Source organism: Nestor notabilis, unplaced genomic scaffold, assembly GCF_000696875.1.
Source record: "Nestor notabilis isolate BGI_N333 unplaced genomic scaffold, ASM69687v1 scaffold32021, whole genome shotgun sequence".
Classification (NCBI taxonomy): Eukaryota; Metazoa; Chordata; class Aves; order Psittaciformes; family Psittacidae; genus Nestor; species Nestor notabilis.
The window spans coordinates 43,005-58,788 of NW_009914898.1; the positions used below are offsets into that span (position 1 = coordinate 43,005).

The 15,784-nt window shown below is 35.8% G+C and overlaps 1 protein-coding gene across 1 annotated transcript in view; it reads left to right on the forward strand.

Annotated features, from left to right (window-relative positions):
- The window catches only part of LOC104412983 (tyrosine-protein phosphatase non-receptor type 3-like), a gene marked incomplete at its 3' end in the record, with an annotated part of 40,697 nt that overhangs the window by 13,332 nt on the left and 11,581 nt on the right, over window positions 1-15,784 (forward strand). The window contains exons 7-9 of the mRNA XM_010023854.1: window positions 9,322-9,442; window positions 10,906-10,993; window positions 13,458-13,546. Coding sequence (XP_010022156.1) covers window positions 9,322-9,442; window positions 10,906-10,993; window positions 13,458-13,546 — 298 coding nt within the window. The remainder of the gene's footprint in view (window positions 1-9,321; window positions 9,443-10,905; window positions 10,994-13,457; window positions 13,547-15,784) is intronic.

Consider the following 15,784-nt stretch of genomic DNA (forward strand, 5'->3'; position numbering starts at 1 on the left):
CTGGCAAAATGAAAGTCTAAGGGTGGTATTAGAACAGTGTCTTCTGTAGGAAAACCAAAATGATGCCTGATTCTATGCCTTACAGTCATCCTAAACAGAGACGTCTTCTTCTAGCTGTTTTTTACTTTCTCATTAAACAAACAAAAAACCAGACCCAACAGGTTGAGTGTTTAGTGGAGTTTGTCTATTTGTAAAAATTACTGTCGGGCAAAAGCAGACTAGAATAACTGGGTTTTCCTAACTCCAGATAGTGCTATTATTACCCACTCGGGGGAGTTGATTTTGGGGGTCTTTTTTTCTGTATATAAAAAAAATAGATATAAATGTATATGACTGTGTGTGTGTATATATATATATGCATATGAAAAAAGTCAAAACCAAAACAAACACAAAACAACCCCAAACAATAATAATAAAAATCCAACTTTTTCTTTTTTTTTTTTTTTTTTTTTTTTTTTTTTTTTGCTAGCTGATGACCTTTCTTTTGCTGTTTGTATGATTCTCTGCCTCAGCAAAGTATGAAGCATGTGAAAGACATATTCCCTTAAAGGAAAAGGAAAATAAAAGTGTTTTGTTTTGCTACCAGGTTGTAGCGATGGCATAGGGAAGACCTTCTGAAATCCGATTGTGTAGGTCTCTTTTGTTAGTCATATTTTCTAGGACTCTTGTCAACTTAAATTGTTTTTAAATAATTTTCTTTTAGTATTTTAACTTCTAATCATACTTAATAAGGAGAGTTAAAGTTTTGGGATATGAGGTATCTGCTTATTAAAAAGCCATTGTCTGAAGTTGGATCAGTTCTACCTGGCCTGTTTATTATTACTGCCACTTCTTGTGGGTTTTCAGGCTTTTCTTACTTCTCTGACTTCCCTGGTATGCAGAAGGGAAATCATTATTCTCTGTCAAACTTACGTTTATTTATTTAAAAGGTGGAGCAGTTGTCACTGGCAGGAGGGCTGAGGCAGATGTCTTTCATTGAAGCTTGACATTCAGTATTTCTGCTCTTGCTATTTTAACTATAGTTTTCACATGTGGCAATTGTATGGTTTACCTTCACAAACTGTCTGAGTTTTGCAAAGGGACAATCAGTGGTAATGTCTGTGGTGCCTCTGAGTGCTGCTTCTCCGTATTGTCCTTTGTGCAGGTGTTTGGGTTCAGTGCTGTGATTCTCAAGTAAAGCTCTGATGTGCTACTCTGCACTGCTGTGGCACACCCTGTTGACTGGTGATGCTAAGTTACAGGAGAGTACAAGTGGGTGTGAATACTGTGTCTAAGTAGTGTGTGACTAAACTTGATTATGAATACAGTTCAGGCACTTGAATAAGTTGTTGGTTTATTATCAGTAAATATGGTTTGTGACAGAAATGATCAATAGATTTTGAAATCATTTATAAAGGAGAATTTATTAAGGTGTATTTCAAATAATTCCAAAATTGATCAGTCTGAATGATACTCATACTGAAAAAACCAATCTAATGATAAATCATGCATCTTGGTTTTTACTAGTAAAATGGGAATGTTGTATAGTCTATAAAACTAAATAAAGGACCAATGCAGTGTGTGCATCCATTTTTTTGTTTGGTTGGTTTGGTTTTTACTCAAAATGACACAAAGCTGATTTAGCACCACTTGTTTTCTATCACTTTGTGTAGGAAATTCACATTTCCAGAACAGTATTTAAATAACTAACTATTGGTATGTAAGAAATCCCATGGGTTGGTGGGAATGTGCTCTTATGTGCATAAATCCTTTGCTGGGTTGGGACTTGTATCTAAAGCACAGCAACAAAGCCAACATAAGATGTTATGAATACTTCTAAGCTTTCTTTTTCCTGAGCATCAGTTGCTCAGTGATTCATTATGGCTGGGGTCTTTCTCTTATCTCCTGTGTTATTGTTCCTCTCTCAGCTCTGCTTTGAGAACCAGGAGGTTTCTCTAGTATGCTGTCTTTGGGAGTTTGCTCAGGAAGGGGTTGACTGGTTACTTGGGATTCAAATGGGCTTTAACCTCTTCTAAGAAAAGGAAGGCGGGTGAGGGTTTTGGGAAAACTGAACTTAGTGTACAAGTCCCCCAGGAACTAGGCATAAGAGAGTTTGTTAGAATTTTGGGTACACCAAAAGACTGAGATCCCAGAGGAGGAGGTGGGCTTTAAGTTTTAGAGCAGCTTCACAGCGAGAGTTGAACCACATAATTCCCCCATCAACGTTCTTTTTGCCAGTTTTTCCAACTTGCCTTTGTTTTGCTCCTCTCTCTTTTTATAGATACTACACCAAAACCTCAGACTTCCTAATTTATGGCCACCTGTCTTTCTTCATAATATCATTTGGGAATATTTCTCTGTGTGTGCTCCCTTCTTGTGCTTCTGCGAAGTGAAATAGTGCACAGAAGGTCATAATGTAAACAGAGAGATTTGCTCAGAGGTCAGTCAGGTTCCTGCTACTCTCCAGGGCACCTGTAGCCCTTATGGCTCAGAATCATAATCAGACTGGAAGAATAAAGGTGACTTTGACTTGAATTTCCATTGTCTGAAATTATTTACCATGTATGTTGGGTAGGCTGAGGATTCTGTGCGTGTCCCATCTGTTCTTCTAAGCCTACAGCAATGCTGTTCAGTCATGGGTTCCTTTTATCATGTCTTACAGTACCTGTTGTCACCAGTAGCAGAGTGTTATCTCTGTGATGGTGATGAAACTCCCAGTAAAATCTTCTTGGAGAGATTAATTGTAATACATACCCATTTTCTTCCACATGGTTCACTGTGGTCTAGATTGCTTCTTTTGAGCTTGCTAGCATCTCTTTGTAGAACAGCTCTTCTAAGACTGTCCTGACAGTTCAAATACAGCAGCTCTCCAGCTGTTTTGGACTGTTTTCCCTTAACTATGTTTTATACTTGTGCAAAGCAATAGAAGCCACTTCAAGGGATCATTGCTTCAACTATTGTTTTTCTGGTGTTCTTGCACTATGCCACAAATATTTTTTTGAATCTGTAGCACTTCAAGTACAATGCTGTAATCTCTGGAGTGGAGAACCCCAGGTGAGGATATTGGTCAGTGCTGTAGCTGAAGTAGCTGACTATCTACAGTGCCTTGTAGACCTGGTACTATTCTTCTGTATTTTTAAGGTCATGAACATATTAAATATTTCTGTCTAACATAACTAAAAAGGGGAAAAGAATGGTTACCCAAAGTCAAGGTCCATGTAGTACAGTATTATACTCATGATGAAAATTGTTGAATGCTGAGAGACACAACATAGATGATTGAAGATCAGAGTAGTTTTAAGATGCATTAGTTCTGCAAAACCTCTTAATTTTTTGGGAGTATTAATAACTACTTCTTTAAGTCTTTTATCCACATACTTTTGTAAAATGAATACTCTTTCTACCTTGGACTATACTTTGCTTTTTTCAATACTTTTTCTGAGAATGACTGTGGTTTCTGAAGTACACGCTGTATTTGAGATGCAGAAATAGCAATTTAGTATGACACTTCTAATCTGTTCTTTTTACTTGTGATTTTGTTGTTTACAGTGACTGGGGTTTGAGTTGCTGGGGTTTTGTTTGTTTTGTTCTGTAATAATGTGTTACATTCACTGACTCATTTTTCATTCTGGAGTAGTAATAGGTAACTTGGAGACCACCACTGTGCATCTGTAGTTGGTTTTTGTTGTTTTTTTTTTTTTTTTCCTACAAATGTTCCTTTGTTTTTATTAATGCCTAATTTCTTATTCTGTCTTTCCACAAAGTGTCATTAAGTGGTTATAAGCAGCTACTTAGTCATCCCTGCATCAAACATTTTTAAGGTCTTGAGTGTGAATCATTTTCTTCCTTTACAAAACAGGTTAGTTTTATCCACATGATAGTTCTGCTCGTCCAGTAGGAACATCATGCTTGCTTGCTTACTTAGTGGCTGAGTAGGTTAGATTCCATTCTCTTGTCCTTTTTTGGATAGACGCTCCAACTATTGAAACACCTTTCCTTCTCTCTGCATCCACTTACAAGGGTTTTGGTCCTTTTTGGAGTCCCTTTCTGATAACCATTTTCCACATGGTGTCTTTAATCTCTACATCTACGTGTGTTTTTGTGATTTCAGTGCTCCTTTTTAGTCTCTCTCTAAGTGTCTACATTTTCATGTTGGTTCTTTGAAACTTAACTATAATGTCATGGATTATTTTCTGAATCCAAAAGCGTTTTCATACCTGAATACTTTAGTTACTATTGAGAATAGCTTATGCTATGCAGTGCATCATCTTTCTTCTGTTTTCTAGTTGTGCCAGGAGGTGATCACTTAAAATATATAAACTGATTGAACCATACAGATTAAGAAATATCTTTTCTTTTTGTACCTTAGTGTTCGTATGAAGATAAAATTATCATTACCCTCTAATATCATAATTAACACTCATCTCAGCACATCAGTCATTACTGCCCTAACTGTATTTCAATCCTGGATTGGAATATTGTATCTGAGGATTTTTCTCCTTGATAGAAGCTAAATCAGTTACTGTCGTGGTTTAAGCCCAGCCGGCAACTTGGAACCACGCAGCCGCTCGCTCACTCCCCCTCCTCTTCCTTCCTCCCTCCGCTCCTGGATGGATGGGGAGGAGAATCGAAGGAATGTAACTCCCACGGGTTGAGATAACAGCTCTCCAGTAACTAAGGTATAATACAAACCACTACTGCTACCAATAATAATGATAAGAGGAATAACAAGGGGAGAGGACACAACCGCTCACTACGACACAACAAATACCGAGAGCGAAGAGATACCCAGCCCGACCCGAGCAGCGATCTGGGCCTTTCGGGTAACTCTCCCCAGTTTATATACTGGGCATGACGTGCTGTGGTATGGAATACCCCTTTGGCCAGTTTGGGTCAGGTGTCCTGCCTCTGCTTCCTCCCGGCTTCCCCTCCTCTCTGGCAAAGCATGAGACTGAGAAAGTCCTTGGTCAGAGTAAACATTACTGAGCAACAACTAAAACCATCGGTGTTATCAGCGTTGTTCCCAGGCTGAAAGTCAAAACCACAGCAGTGCACCAGCTACTAAGAAGGAGAAAAAATGACTGCTGTAGCTGAACCCAGGACAGTTTCTCAGCCCGTCTTCTAGACTTGTCCCATTCGTTATTTTCTGTTCCACTGGGGACCTGATCTGCTTATTTATTTATCCTCATTTAAAAACAGGCAACTCATTTCACTTTTGTGCTTTATTGATGTCACTTACAACAGGCAACTCTGTGAAAAGTTATGAATTCAATACAAAGCTACTTGATTATTTTTTTCTGGTGCACTTCTTGGGTCTTTAGAAAGTTGATATTAAATGTATTTTCAAGGACTAGCTATTGTAATCATTCCTTTGGACCCAACTGTCCATATTATCTGTAATTGATTTCCCTTCATGCTTAGCCAACATACAATTCATACTTTTGCTATCGGACATCTATAGTTACTTGCAATGCCTATGTGCAAAAATAGGTTCTGGTGCTATTACTTTGTATGCAGATTTTTTTATTATTATTGTTTACAAGCACACTGTTTAGAATTGGAAACAAACTTGTCTTCTGTATCTTCAAGGATATCACATCGATGACAAGTAGAAATCAGTCACACTTTAAATTATACAAAGCTAAAGGCTTATCTTTTCTACTATTATGTTTTCTGGGGCAAATTGGAAATTGGGCCGGATTAATATGGTGGGATTTTGGTACTAAAAAAAAAAAATTGATGTCTGAAAGTGGAACCAAATAAATAATTATCATGGTCATGTAGCAGAAAGCTTGAGTGTCAAAAGTAGCTTAATGTACCTAAGAACCACAGGCAAATTTAGCTTGGAAGGGGCTTATTCAAAGTCAGATTATGTTGGTCAGGGCCTTTCCAGTTCAGTTTTGCATTTCTAGTGCTGAAATTTATTGACTGGTTGGTTTGCAACTTGAAGAATCTGGTTCTGTCTTCCTTGCACCCTCCCTCTGGGACAGCGGAAGACAGAAATGAGATCAGTGCTGCCTTACCCTAGTATGTAAGCCAACTGACCACTGGTTTCTCGGAAGAGACCACTGAAGAGATGAAACCCCTCTAATTACCGTAAGAATTGTTGGCTTCAGTGGCTTTTTTTTTTTTTTTTTTTTTTTTTTTAAATCACTTTTTGAAACAACTGATTGTAAGGGAAAAAACTTTTGAAGATCCCCCCCCGCCTTTATGCAGCTGTATATCCGGTACTCCAGTTTCTCTTTCTAGGAAAGATGCATGGGTGCCCATAGAATTCATAAATTCATATTAAAATGTATCTATACTACATAAACACACATTTCAGTTAGACACATTTGAATTAGCCCTTTTCTTTGGTGCCTTCCTGCACAAAAGTCTTTCTGCTGTCAGGAGAAAGAGACAAAAATATATACCCTTGACATCGATCTAACTGAACAAATTCTTTTTACATTCTGAAGAAAAGATGGCTTGTTTAGGCTTCAGTAAGGCATAGGCAGCTAATATCCTATGTGAACATACATGACCTCAAGATTATTTGGTTTGGGTTTTTTTTTTCAAGCATTTATAAATTCTTACTGTACTGAGAGTTTGCACAACTACTGTTTTGGTATGTTAACATGGGAATTTATCCTTGGAAAATTATTCTGTGGCTACTTGACTATTGCACTATTCTTTTATTAAGAATTATAAAATAAATGCCCTCTTTTTACTGAGTATGACCTTCTAAATGAATGGTCCATGACATTCTTTTTTTTAAAGCTTTGTATATTAGACATAGAACTCTAAAATACAAAAATCTGATATTCAAATAAATGTAGGTTTTGATTTCTCAAATTAGAAATAGGTCTTTACTGCCCCTCTGTTCTTTTCTGGAGAAATCCAGTGAAGAGGTAGAAACGTCACATATGAGGTCTGATATGTCCTAATTTTTTTCCCCAACTTGGATAATTAAATTTTGCACAAGATCATTAGTCCTCCGAGATGCCTACTAATCAGCATTATAGTTTCTCTTCAACTGTGACAGTTGGCTGGGGAGTTGAAGAAGCAGGTAGTACTCTAAACTGCTCCCCCTTGTTGACATGACCTCAGGTAGCTAGGAGGAAGAGGAAAAAAAGATGAGAGCACCCTCCCTATTTGGAAGATGACCAAGAAGACTCTACCCCATAATGCATGAAAGAACAGCAGTTACCCTCTTTAGAGAAGGTAAAACTACAGTAAAAAATATTTTTTGCCTAATGCAAATAAAATTGGACAATTATGTTGTCTTATTTCTGGCAATCTGGCCTCTTCCCATTGACAAGAATGTAACTCAAGCCTGCTGCAACAAACCTTAAAAATGCAGACTGTGTTTCATAGAAAAGATGGGTTGTGTTAATCACTAACAAAGGAAAAAGTTTGTTTTTTCAATCAATTACTGTCATTGTGAAATTGTGTGTTTTATTTTTAAGCAGTTATTAACATACCTGTTTTGTTCAGAAAGTTTAAAATTGTTGTTTTTACTGTTACAATAGCCTGTGTCTTGGCAGACTTGGACTTTTGTTAATATACAGATATTCCTAAAAATTATTTCCATTTCTTCTTGTACTTCTGGATCTTCTGTCTTGTTGTTTTTTTGTTTTGTTTTCTTCTTCGGATATGTTATTTGACAGAAGTGTTCAAATATGTTTTGGTTCTAATGGTAAATATTTAGTCTTTCGCCAGCCATTTTGTAAACTGATTTAAAATTCAGGCTACCTTTTAAAAAGAAAGGACTAAGCATTGCAGGAGCATCTGCATTCAAAATAAATTACTCTTTATTATTCCTTTTTTTTTATTTAAATCAAATAAAATTGATGCTTACAGTTAGGTGTGCAACTGTAGTGGTTTCTGACTGCATTTGTATGGGAATTGTTTTATATCACATTCTGTTTTCTAGGCTATAGATATCATGCTTTTTGAATGTGTAGCTGGGCAAGTATTAGTTATCCCCTGCATTACAGATACTCCATAGTTATTGTAACTGTAAGTTATTTCTAAAGTCCACAACTTTTCCTGCCTCCCCCGCCCAACCTGAATCATTTAAATTACTCTTTTATACTTTGAATTTTCTGGAAAATAATGGTAGTAGTATTGTTCCTAAAAGTAGGCTCTGTAACTTTGATTTAGCTGATGAGGGGCTTTCTATGCCCAATTGTTTGCAGTCTATATAAGTACTTTCTGTTGTGCTAATTTACAAGTCATATAAGTAACTTCTGGGAAGCTTTAATGCTTTGGAAAAAGTATTTCATGGTCTTTAGAGAACAAGAAGATTAGTACAGGTTTTAATTACTTGCTTAAGCATACCATAATTTTTTGTGTTAAATCTCAACTATTTAATGAAAACATAATCTCCTGAAATACAGGGCTTGAATTACTTGTTTAATTGAAATTAGGTAAATTTGTGGCAAACAGAAAAGTACATTGTTTGAAGCAACCTCCCTGCTGCCCCAAAGCTTGCATCTTCATAACAAGTAAAAGGTTTTTATCTGTTTTGCCGGATATAAACCCAACCTAGCTTTTAAAGAAAACTTGCATAGACTGAGGCTATAAACTTATGGTCATATATACTTTCATTTCGTTTCAGATATGCAACCAGCTGCGGATCTGAATTAGCTTTTGTCTAGTAAATATTTCAAACACCTACAGATTAATATAATTTTTGAAGGCATAAGGTTTTAGGGAACTTTTTAGTTTATTTGACTGTAAACATATATTTACTTCTGGTAGCATCTTGGTAATGTTATGTGCAAGTCAGCAGTTATTTCTAGTGCTTTAAATAACTCGTGTTCAGCTCAGGCAAAATCAACAACTTAATTGTTAGGATAGAGCCACAGTTAGTAGTTTGAACAGTTTTTACCTGACAGTGTGAATAGTAGATGCTTTCTGAGCGACAGATCTTGTTGAAGACTTCTAGTATGTTATAGTCAATGTATATCAAATTGATTTCATTTACTGTCTCTTCCTGAAGCAATTTGGTTTTCTCTAATGTTACAGTATTGTATGTCTGTGCTGCTATGGCATGTAATGCTTGTCGGGTGGTGGTACAGCTTGTGTTGCAAAAGTGAGGCTATATAAGCAACTAAATAAAGTATTGAGTCATTCAGTGTCTGAGATTAGAGTTACGGTAAGTGTATTTTGAAAAACCTTTCTTCATTGAGGTCATACAATTCCCTGTGTTCAACACAGCTTGTCTGTTGGGAAATAATTTGTAATTCTTGCATTTCCCTGTATTTGTATGTGTTTTAATGAGGAGAAGGAATTCCTTCTAAATAATAATCAATTAACTACGAAAACTTTGTGTATCTCTTTCTTGTTTCCTAACAGCACAACTTGGAGACTATAATCCTTCAGTACATCATTCAGGATATCTGTCAAATTACAGCTTTATACCAGAGCAGAACAAAGATTTTCTTACCAAAGTAGAATCGCTACATGAGCAACACAGGTAACATATAACTTTTTAGGTGTCCCTCACCTTTTGAGTTTTTAAAGAAGAAGAAAAAAAAAAGATGCCATAAGGAAGACTAAAGATCTTAGTAGTTTCAGTACAACAGACTGTGTAGGTACCTAATATAGGCTCCTTTCCTAGCAGTTGGTGTTCAGGAAAGCAACAGCAGAAGCCCTCTGCTTTCAAATTAATTAGCAGTTTCCTGTAGGCTCAGAAATTTTTAGAGGGAAACTTGTAAACAGGCATGAATAAATCTGCTTTTCTTTAGAAAGCATCATATCAGACACTGGGAAGAGTATTGAAGTGGTTTGGTTGAATTCATGTATTTAGTGCTGTCATAGTCAGAGATACAAAACTGGTTGTGTCCTGCAGAGAAAAGACAGAGATGTGGTCCAGACAGAGATGTGGTGAGGTCTGTGGGAAAGACGCCTTTTTTTATCCTGGATCTTTTCAGTAAAATTGATGCTTTCATTGGGTGGTTTTGGTAGAGTCAAGCCTTGATGACTAAGAGATTTAAAGTAGGTGGTGGTAACTGAAGTTCTGAGTAAAAATACTTGAGCAGACTACACTGGAAAAATCTTTTTTATTGTTTTAACACCTTTTTTGAAACTTAGCTCTTCAATACTATTTATTTCAGAGTGCAGGGAGAAGCAGACAAATTATTGTATATGCTGGCAGTATTTCTTGCATTCTCCTTTGGCGTTCTTAGTAAATACTTATGTCTGAGACACGGTTTTGACTAGATAAAGCACCAGTAACTTACCTGATGAGAATGGATTACTGATTGGATTCTTTGGTTTTGAAAACTCCTAGTAGAGTCCATGTAGCTTTTCCACGAAGATATACAATATGTTTACTTGAGGTATGGGGATTTTTGAGTTCTTGTCACTGGGGGGAAAATAGTGTCAGAGTCATAGAAGCTTTCTAGAAGACCCAGAGATAGAATCCTTGTAAGTCTTTCAGCACAATTCGTATCTAGTGGCAGAAGAAAAAAGTATTTTAGGATTTATAGATAGTAGATAATCTCAGATGGCTGATCCTTTGTGAATTTCGTAACTGTAACTTAATTTTCTTTCTCCCTTTATGTTTTTTAGACATTCCTGTTTCTAATCTTTCTTCTAAATTACTTCTTTCTGAGAGGCTATGCAATATAGAGTACTTACAGATACAGCTTCTTGTCATAAAGGAAGTTTTTATTGGGAAATTGGTTGCTCATCCCTTTAAACAAAGCAAATACAAATCATTTTTCAGACAAACAGGTCCAGAATAGCTAAGGTGTAATTTGCTCCATTTTTGAGAAGAGTTTAGGGTGGCCCTTGCCACTGAAGAACTCGTGGCACTAGTTAATGAAGTTTATTTGTCAGGCATTGGCCTGTGGATTTCTTCTGTTTTTCCACATTTGAAATAAATATAATATTTTTTACTATGGCCAATATATATTTCTTTTTTCCTTCTTTCAGTGGCCTCAAGCAATCTGAAGCAGAGTCCTGCTACATAAATATAGCACGAACACTTGAATTCTATGGAGTGGAATTGCACAGTGGTAGAGTATGTTTACATTGTGATTTTTCACTTGGAAAAAAAAAAGTGTGTTTTACATGAACTTAATAGCAGAAAAAAACACCAGTGTTTAAGTATTGACTTTAATGTGTGTTCATTTTATTTAGAGTTGGGTAATTTTTTAATACATTTTTAATATAATGTAGGTGTTAAAATTTCAACCATTTAAGCTAGATCTCCTTGAAGAAGTAAGTGTATTTTTAACATAAATTGTTTCAATACTGCAAAATATTTTACTTAATAATTTTACTAAAGTTTATGATTGTCTTAGCATGAAAGAAATTGAATGCTCTGTTTAGTGTTACGATGTAGTTTGCAGGTGTTTTAAGAGTTCACTTTCTCTGTTAAGAATATAGAAAGTATGGTTGTGGTTTGTTTTTTGGTTTTGGTTTTTTGTTTGGTTGTTTTTTTTTTTTTTAATTTATTCTTGTATTTAGCCTGACTCCAGGCTAAATATAAGCAGTACTTAACAGTCTGGAAGATGGCCACTAAAAATCAGTTTGAGATATTTCAGATACAGGGTGTGCACTGATAAGAAACATGTCATGGTATTTCACTGGGTGCTGGGATTTCATAGAATCACAGAATCCTGGTTTTGGATTTCTTAGGTATAACACCAGAGAATTCATTATAGCAGATAGCATGGGAGACTAGTATTTTGGATGGGGGACATGGCGGAGTGGGGAATTAATTTTTTTTCTGGCAAAGCTCCTGGAGAAAATAGAGTAGTTTAGCCTAAGTAATCCCTATCAAGTGTTCAGCTAATCCTTTATTTCTGCTAAATCATTTAGGTTTTCAGCTTTTTCTCCTAAAGCTGTTTTAAATCAGTATCGATTTTTAAAAGCAGGAACCTGGAGTAAAGCTCTAAGTGCTAATAATACAAGTTTTTGCCCTGCTTTGGGTTGGCTGTATCATGGCAGGGGCAGCTAAAGTACATGCAGTTTATCTCCTGAAATATCTTAGTTTTCTCCCCAAGTGTTAAAATAAAGGCCTGTCAATTCTGGATTTCTGCATGATGCTGGCATAAACTGGCAGTTCAGGAGTTTCCTCCAATGGAGATTCAACCAGCTCCTCTAGCAACAGTTCTGTGGCAAAGTGGGGCAGCAGGTAGCTGAGGACTACTAATAATTTCAGCTGATTCTGGGCTACCTTGGGCATATTTGAGCTGCTAACTACCTAATGATTTTCTTTTATTACGCTCTTAGAGATAGCACTGATATTCCTCTCATCTCAGTATTCAATGTTAATGCGCTATATATTAAATAGATTATGCTCATTCTCTATGAACTGTTCTGGTGTTTCAGTGGAGGTTTGTAAATAATAATGCAAATTCAGTTCAACTTCATTTATTCATGTGCCATTATCATGCTTCTATGCAACTATTTTTAAAGGATTTATTGTAGATTTTCTATAGTATTAGAGCACATGCTATCTGTTTTATTCTTCTGTACTCTCTTAATATAAAGAAATTGGGATTGGACATACAAGGAAACTGTGTATTAACTGAGCACAGAGTACCATCTAGAGGAGCATCTAAGCTACTGAAGTCTTTAACAGAATCCATTACTTTTGCTCATCCTTAAAAAAATGGTGTGCAACTACTTTTGAGTCAAGCCTAATGTTTTAGTCGATGGATTCTATGCTTAATGTAGATTTATGCATGTGTCCAGCTCTGTTTACAGATTTGTTTAATAGCGTATTAGTATGTATTGATTACAGAGAAATAGGAAGCCAAGATTTGTAACTTTTGTAACATCCGTTTTAGACTCGACAATTCAGTGTCCTCCCCAACATTTTAATTCAAGCATTTGCTTAAATGGAAGCATTGTTTCCTTTTGAGTTTCTCAATACCTATAAAGGACTGTAAATGTGTGGATTAATTTTTCCAGATAAGCGTGTTAAGCTAATGCTCAGCTTTTAGTTTAGTTAACAATGGATTCACTTTAGTGTGTCAAGTATCCATCTACACATGTATATTCCTCTAGCATATTCCCTCATATGCAGAACTGTGGCTACCTCCTGCCCATTCTTTGCTGGCAAGACCTTTTTGGAAAAAATAAGGAATTGTTTCATTTGTCTTTAGAAACAGCTATTTGCGTTCAGTTCCCAAAATTCTGTGACATTTACTTTAACTGATCTTGGGAAGTAGTTCGACTTCTTTCCCATGGTTAAACTAAGGCTGGACTTGAAAATTTAGTTTGATACTGATCTAAAGTATATCTAGTGTAGTAAGATGAATATTATAACTTGTTTTATTGAGTGAAAGTTAATTATACCTAGTAGATAACATCAGAATAAAGAGGTGTGTGTGAAGAGAAATCCAAATATGTGGTTGAATTTTTGCCTCAGGATTAGCAACTTAAGCATAGAAAACTTGAAAATTAATTTATAAGTAGATAAGTGGGAATGACACAAACTGCATCTGTGTTTTTCCTATATTTTTCTTTTGCAGGATCTCCATAATTTAGATCTCATGATTGGGATTGCATCTGGTGGAATTGCTGTATATAGAAAACTCATCTGCACAAGCTTCTATCCCTGGTAAATTCCTTTACTAGTAAAGAAATATGTCTGGTCTTTCCAATCTTATTTCCACTTGCTTTAATATTTATTCCAAAGAAGCCTGCAATACCTAAATTTGTTCTGTATGGAGTATCGTAGTATTTGCTCATGTTGAGATAGAAATGAAACCTGTTGCCTAGGCTTTTAATTCTCTAAGACTTTTGAACTTCTTGCGCTATGTGAAGTCTTGAGATAAGATAATTCACATAAAGGTGTAAGTATATGATTAGGAGGACCCTGTGATCTTAGAGATTCACTGCTGTTATACCCACCAGTATGTCTTTACAAAATAAAAATAAAAAAATCAGTATTACTAGTAAAGCTCAACAGCTAATGGTCTGATCATTTTATCCTGTCACTCAGCAAGAAGATATTTACTTCATGGAAAAAATAAGTAGAATGACTTCTTTGGAGTTTCAGATTTACTGGAACTCAGATAATATAACCTAGACAAATTTTTAACAGTCATCAAACAGGGCTGTATAATGTAAACAAGGCTATAGAACATTAAAAGTTCTGGAGTCTCCTGGGGAGAGACCTTTGCATTATTCTGTGATACTGAAAACATTAGAATGCATCATAATGCTTCTTTGTGCAGATTAGTTTTTACAGCAATGTGTAAAAGAAGTCTAACATGAATGACATTAGAAATTAGTTAAGCTATAATTATTTATAGTACTTATGGGCTTTATTAGTTATACTAAAAATGATAACATAAATTATATGGAGGCTGGGCATTTCCATAAGGTTTTTGAATTGGATCAGAAACAATTTTTCCCACTTTTTCTTTTTTAAAATAAGTTGTGAATTTGTTTTGCATACTTGATAAAGTATAGCTTTATCATGTTATGCATTATTTCATTACACAAATTTGTGGCAATTTTTCTGTAGAACGTTTTCAGTAAGATGGTTTAGTAGTCTTAATCATGACAGAAAAAATCATTCTAATGGAATGAATTTGCTTTTTGTCCCTTAATTATATAAAAAGATCCTTCTCAGTAGTATTTCTTAAATAATTAGGTCATTCCATCCTTTCATTATGATTCCAACCATAGGGGAAAGCAATAAAATTGGTTTAAATTTAAATTGTAGCAGAAAATATACTTCACATTCTCTGGATTTTTCTTTTTTTTTTTTTTTTTTTCTTTGCAGTGAGTTATATTTCAATGTACTTGGATGTTCTGTAACCACCCCAAATGTCTGTCAATAATTCTCTCATACAGCACAGCAGCATGTTGTATTTTTCCATTTCTCATGCACACTAAAGCATAAAATACTTTTATCCTTCATCTTTGTGCCCTGAGCTCTGCCCTTTCATTTGTCCATCTCTCAGCTTTTCTAAACAGCTGCAGGTTTTAAATTCTGCCACTTGGAGGCACATTTTCTGTCTTCTGCAAGTCTTGTTCTGCCAACTTAGTGACCTCAGGTATGCGTAGATAACAGTTATTCCTGAACACCATAGCAATGGCATTTTAAAATCCAGGATGATATGATTTTTTTCTTGTGAAGGAGGAGGGAGCTTTATAGCACATAAGACAGGAGGAATCCACAACTTCCTGTGCTTTTACTCCTGGAGAGCACAGAGGAATAAAACACAGAAGCTAAATTAACGTTCACAAAAACATATTCTCATTTACAAAAAGAAATTTAGGGGAATAAAACCCCCAGACTTTTCAGCTTAGGCAGCAATATTTTCAGCTGACAGCTAACACAATTGTTCCAAGCTTTCCTACTCTCTCTCTAAAAATATCTTCTCAACTTGAGAGGAGAAAACTGTCACACCATAGGGGATAACTTTTTGCTATTTTATTCTTCAACAAATTAGTCTTATTTCTTCATGTAGGAATGGTGTCCATTCCCTGCCCACCCTGTTCTCCCCCCCTCAAACAAGCAACAAGGAAAGTCACCAAAGCAGACTAGGTTGTGCTGTATTTCAGTATAAACTTTCAATTCCTTTTTAGACCTGAAAGCAGGATAGATTTCTGTAATGTCTGGAGTTTTAATGTGTCATGAGCTGAAGGTGTGGAGGTAGGGCTATTACTTACAGAACCGGATATGCCTGAAAATACAAAAAGACCCAATTCAGATAGTTGAAATAGTATTTAGCTTTTTATGTAACACCACTTGTAGTATGTAGTGTTTCCTATGGGCTGAGCAAGCTTCACCATAAACGTAGTAGAACTCAAGGTGGCAGCAGACGCCATCAAAGCACTCTTT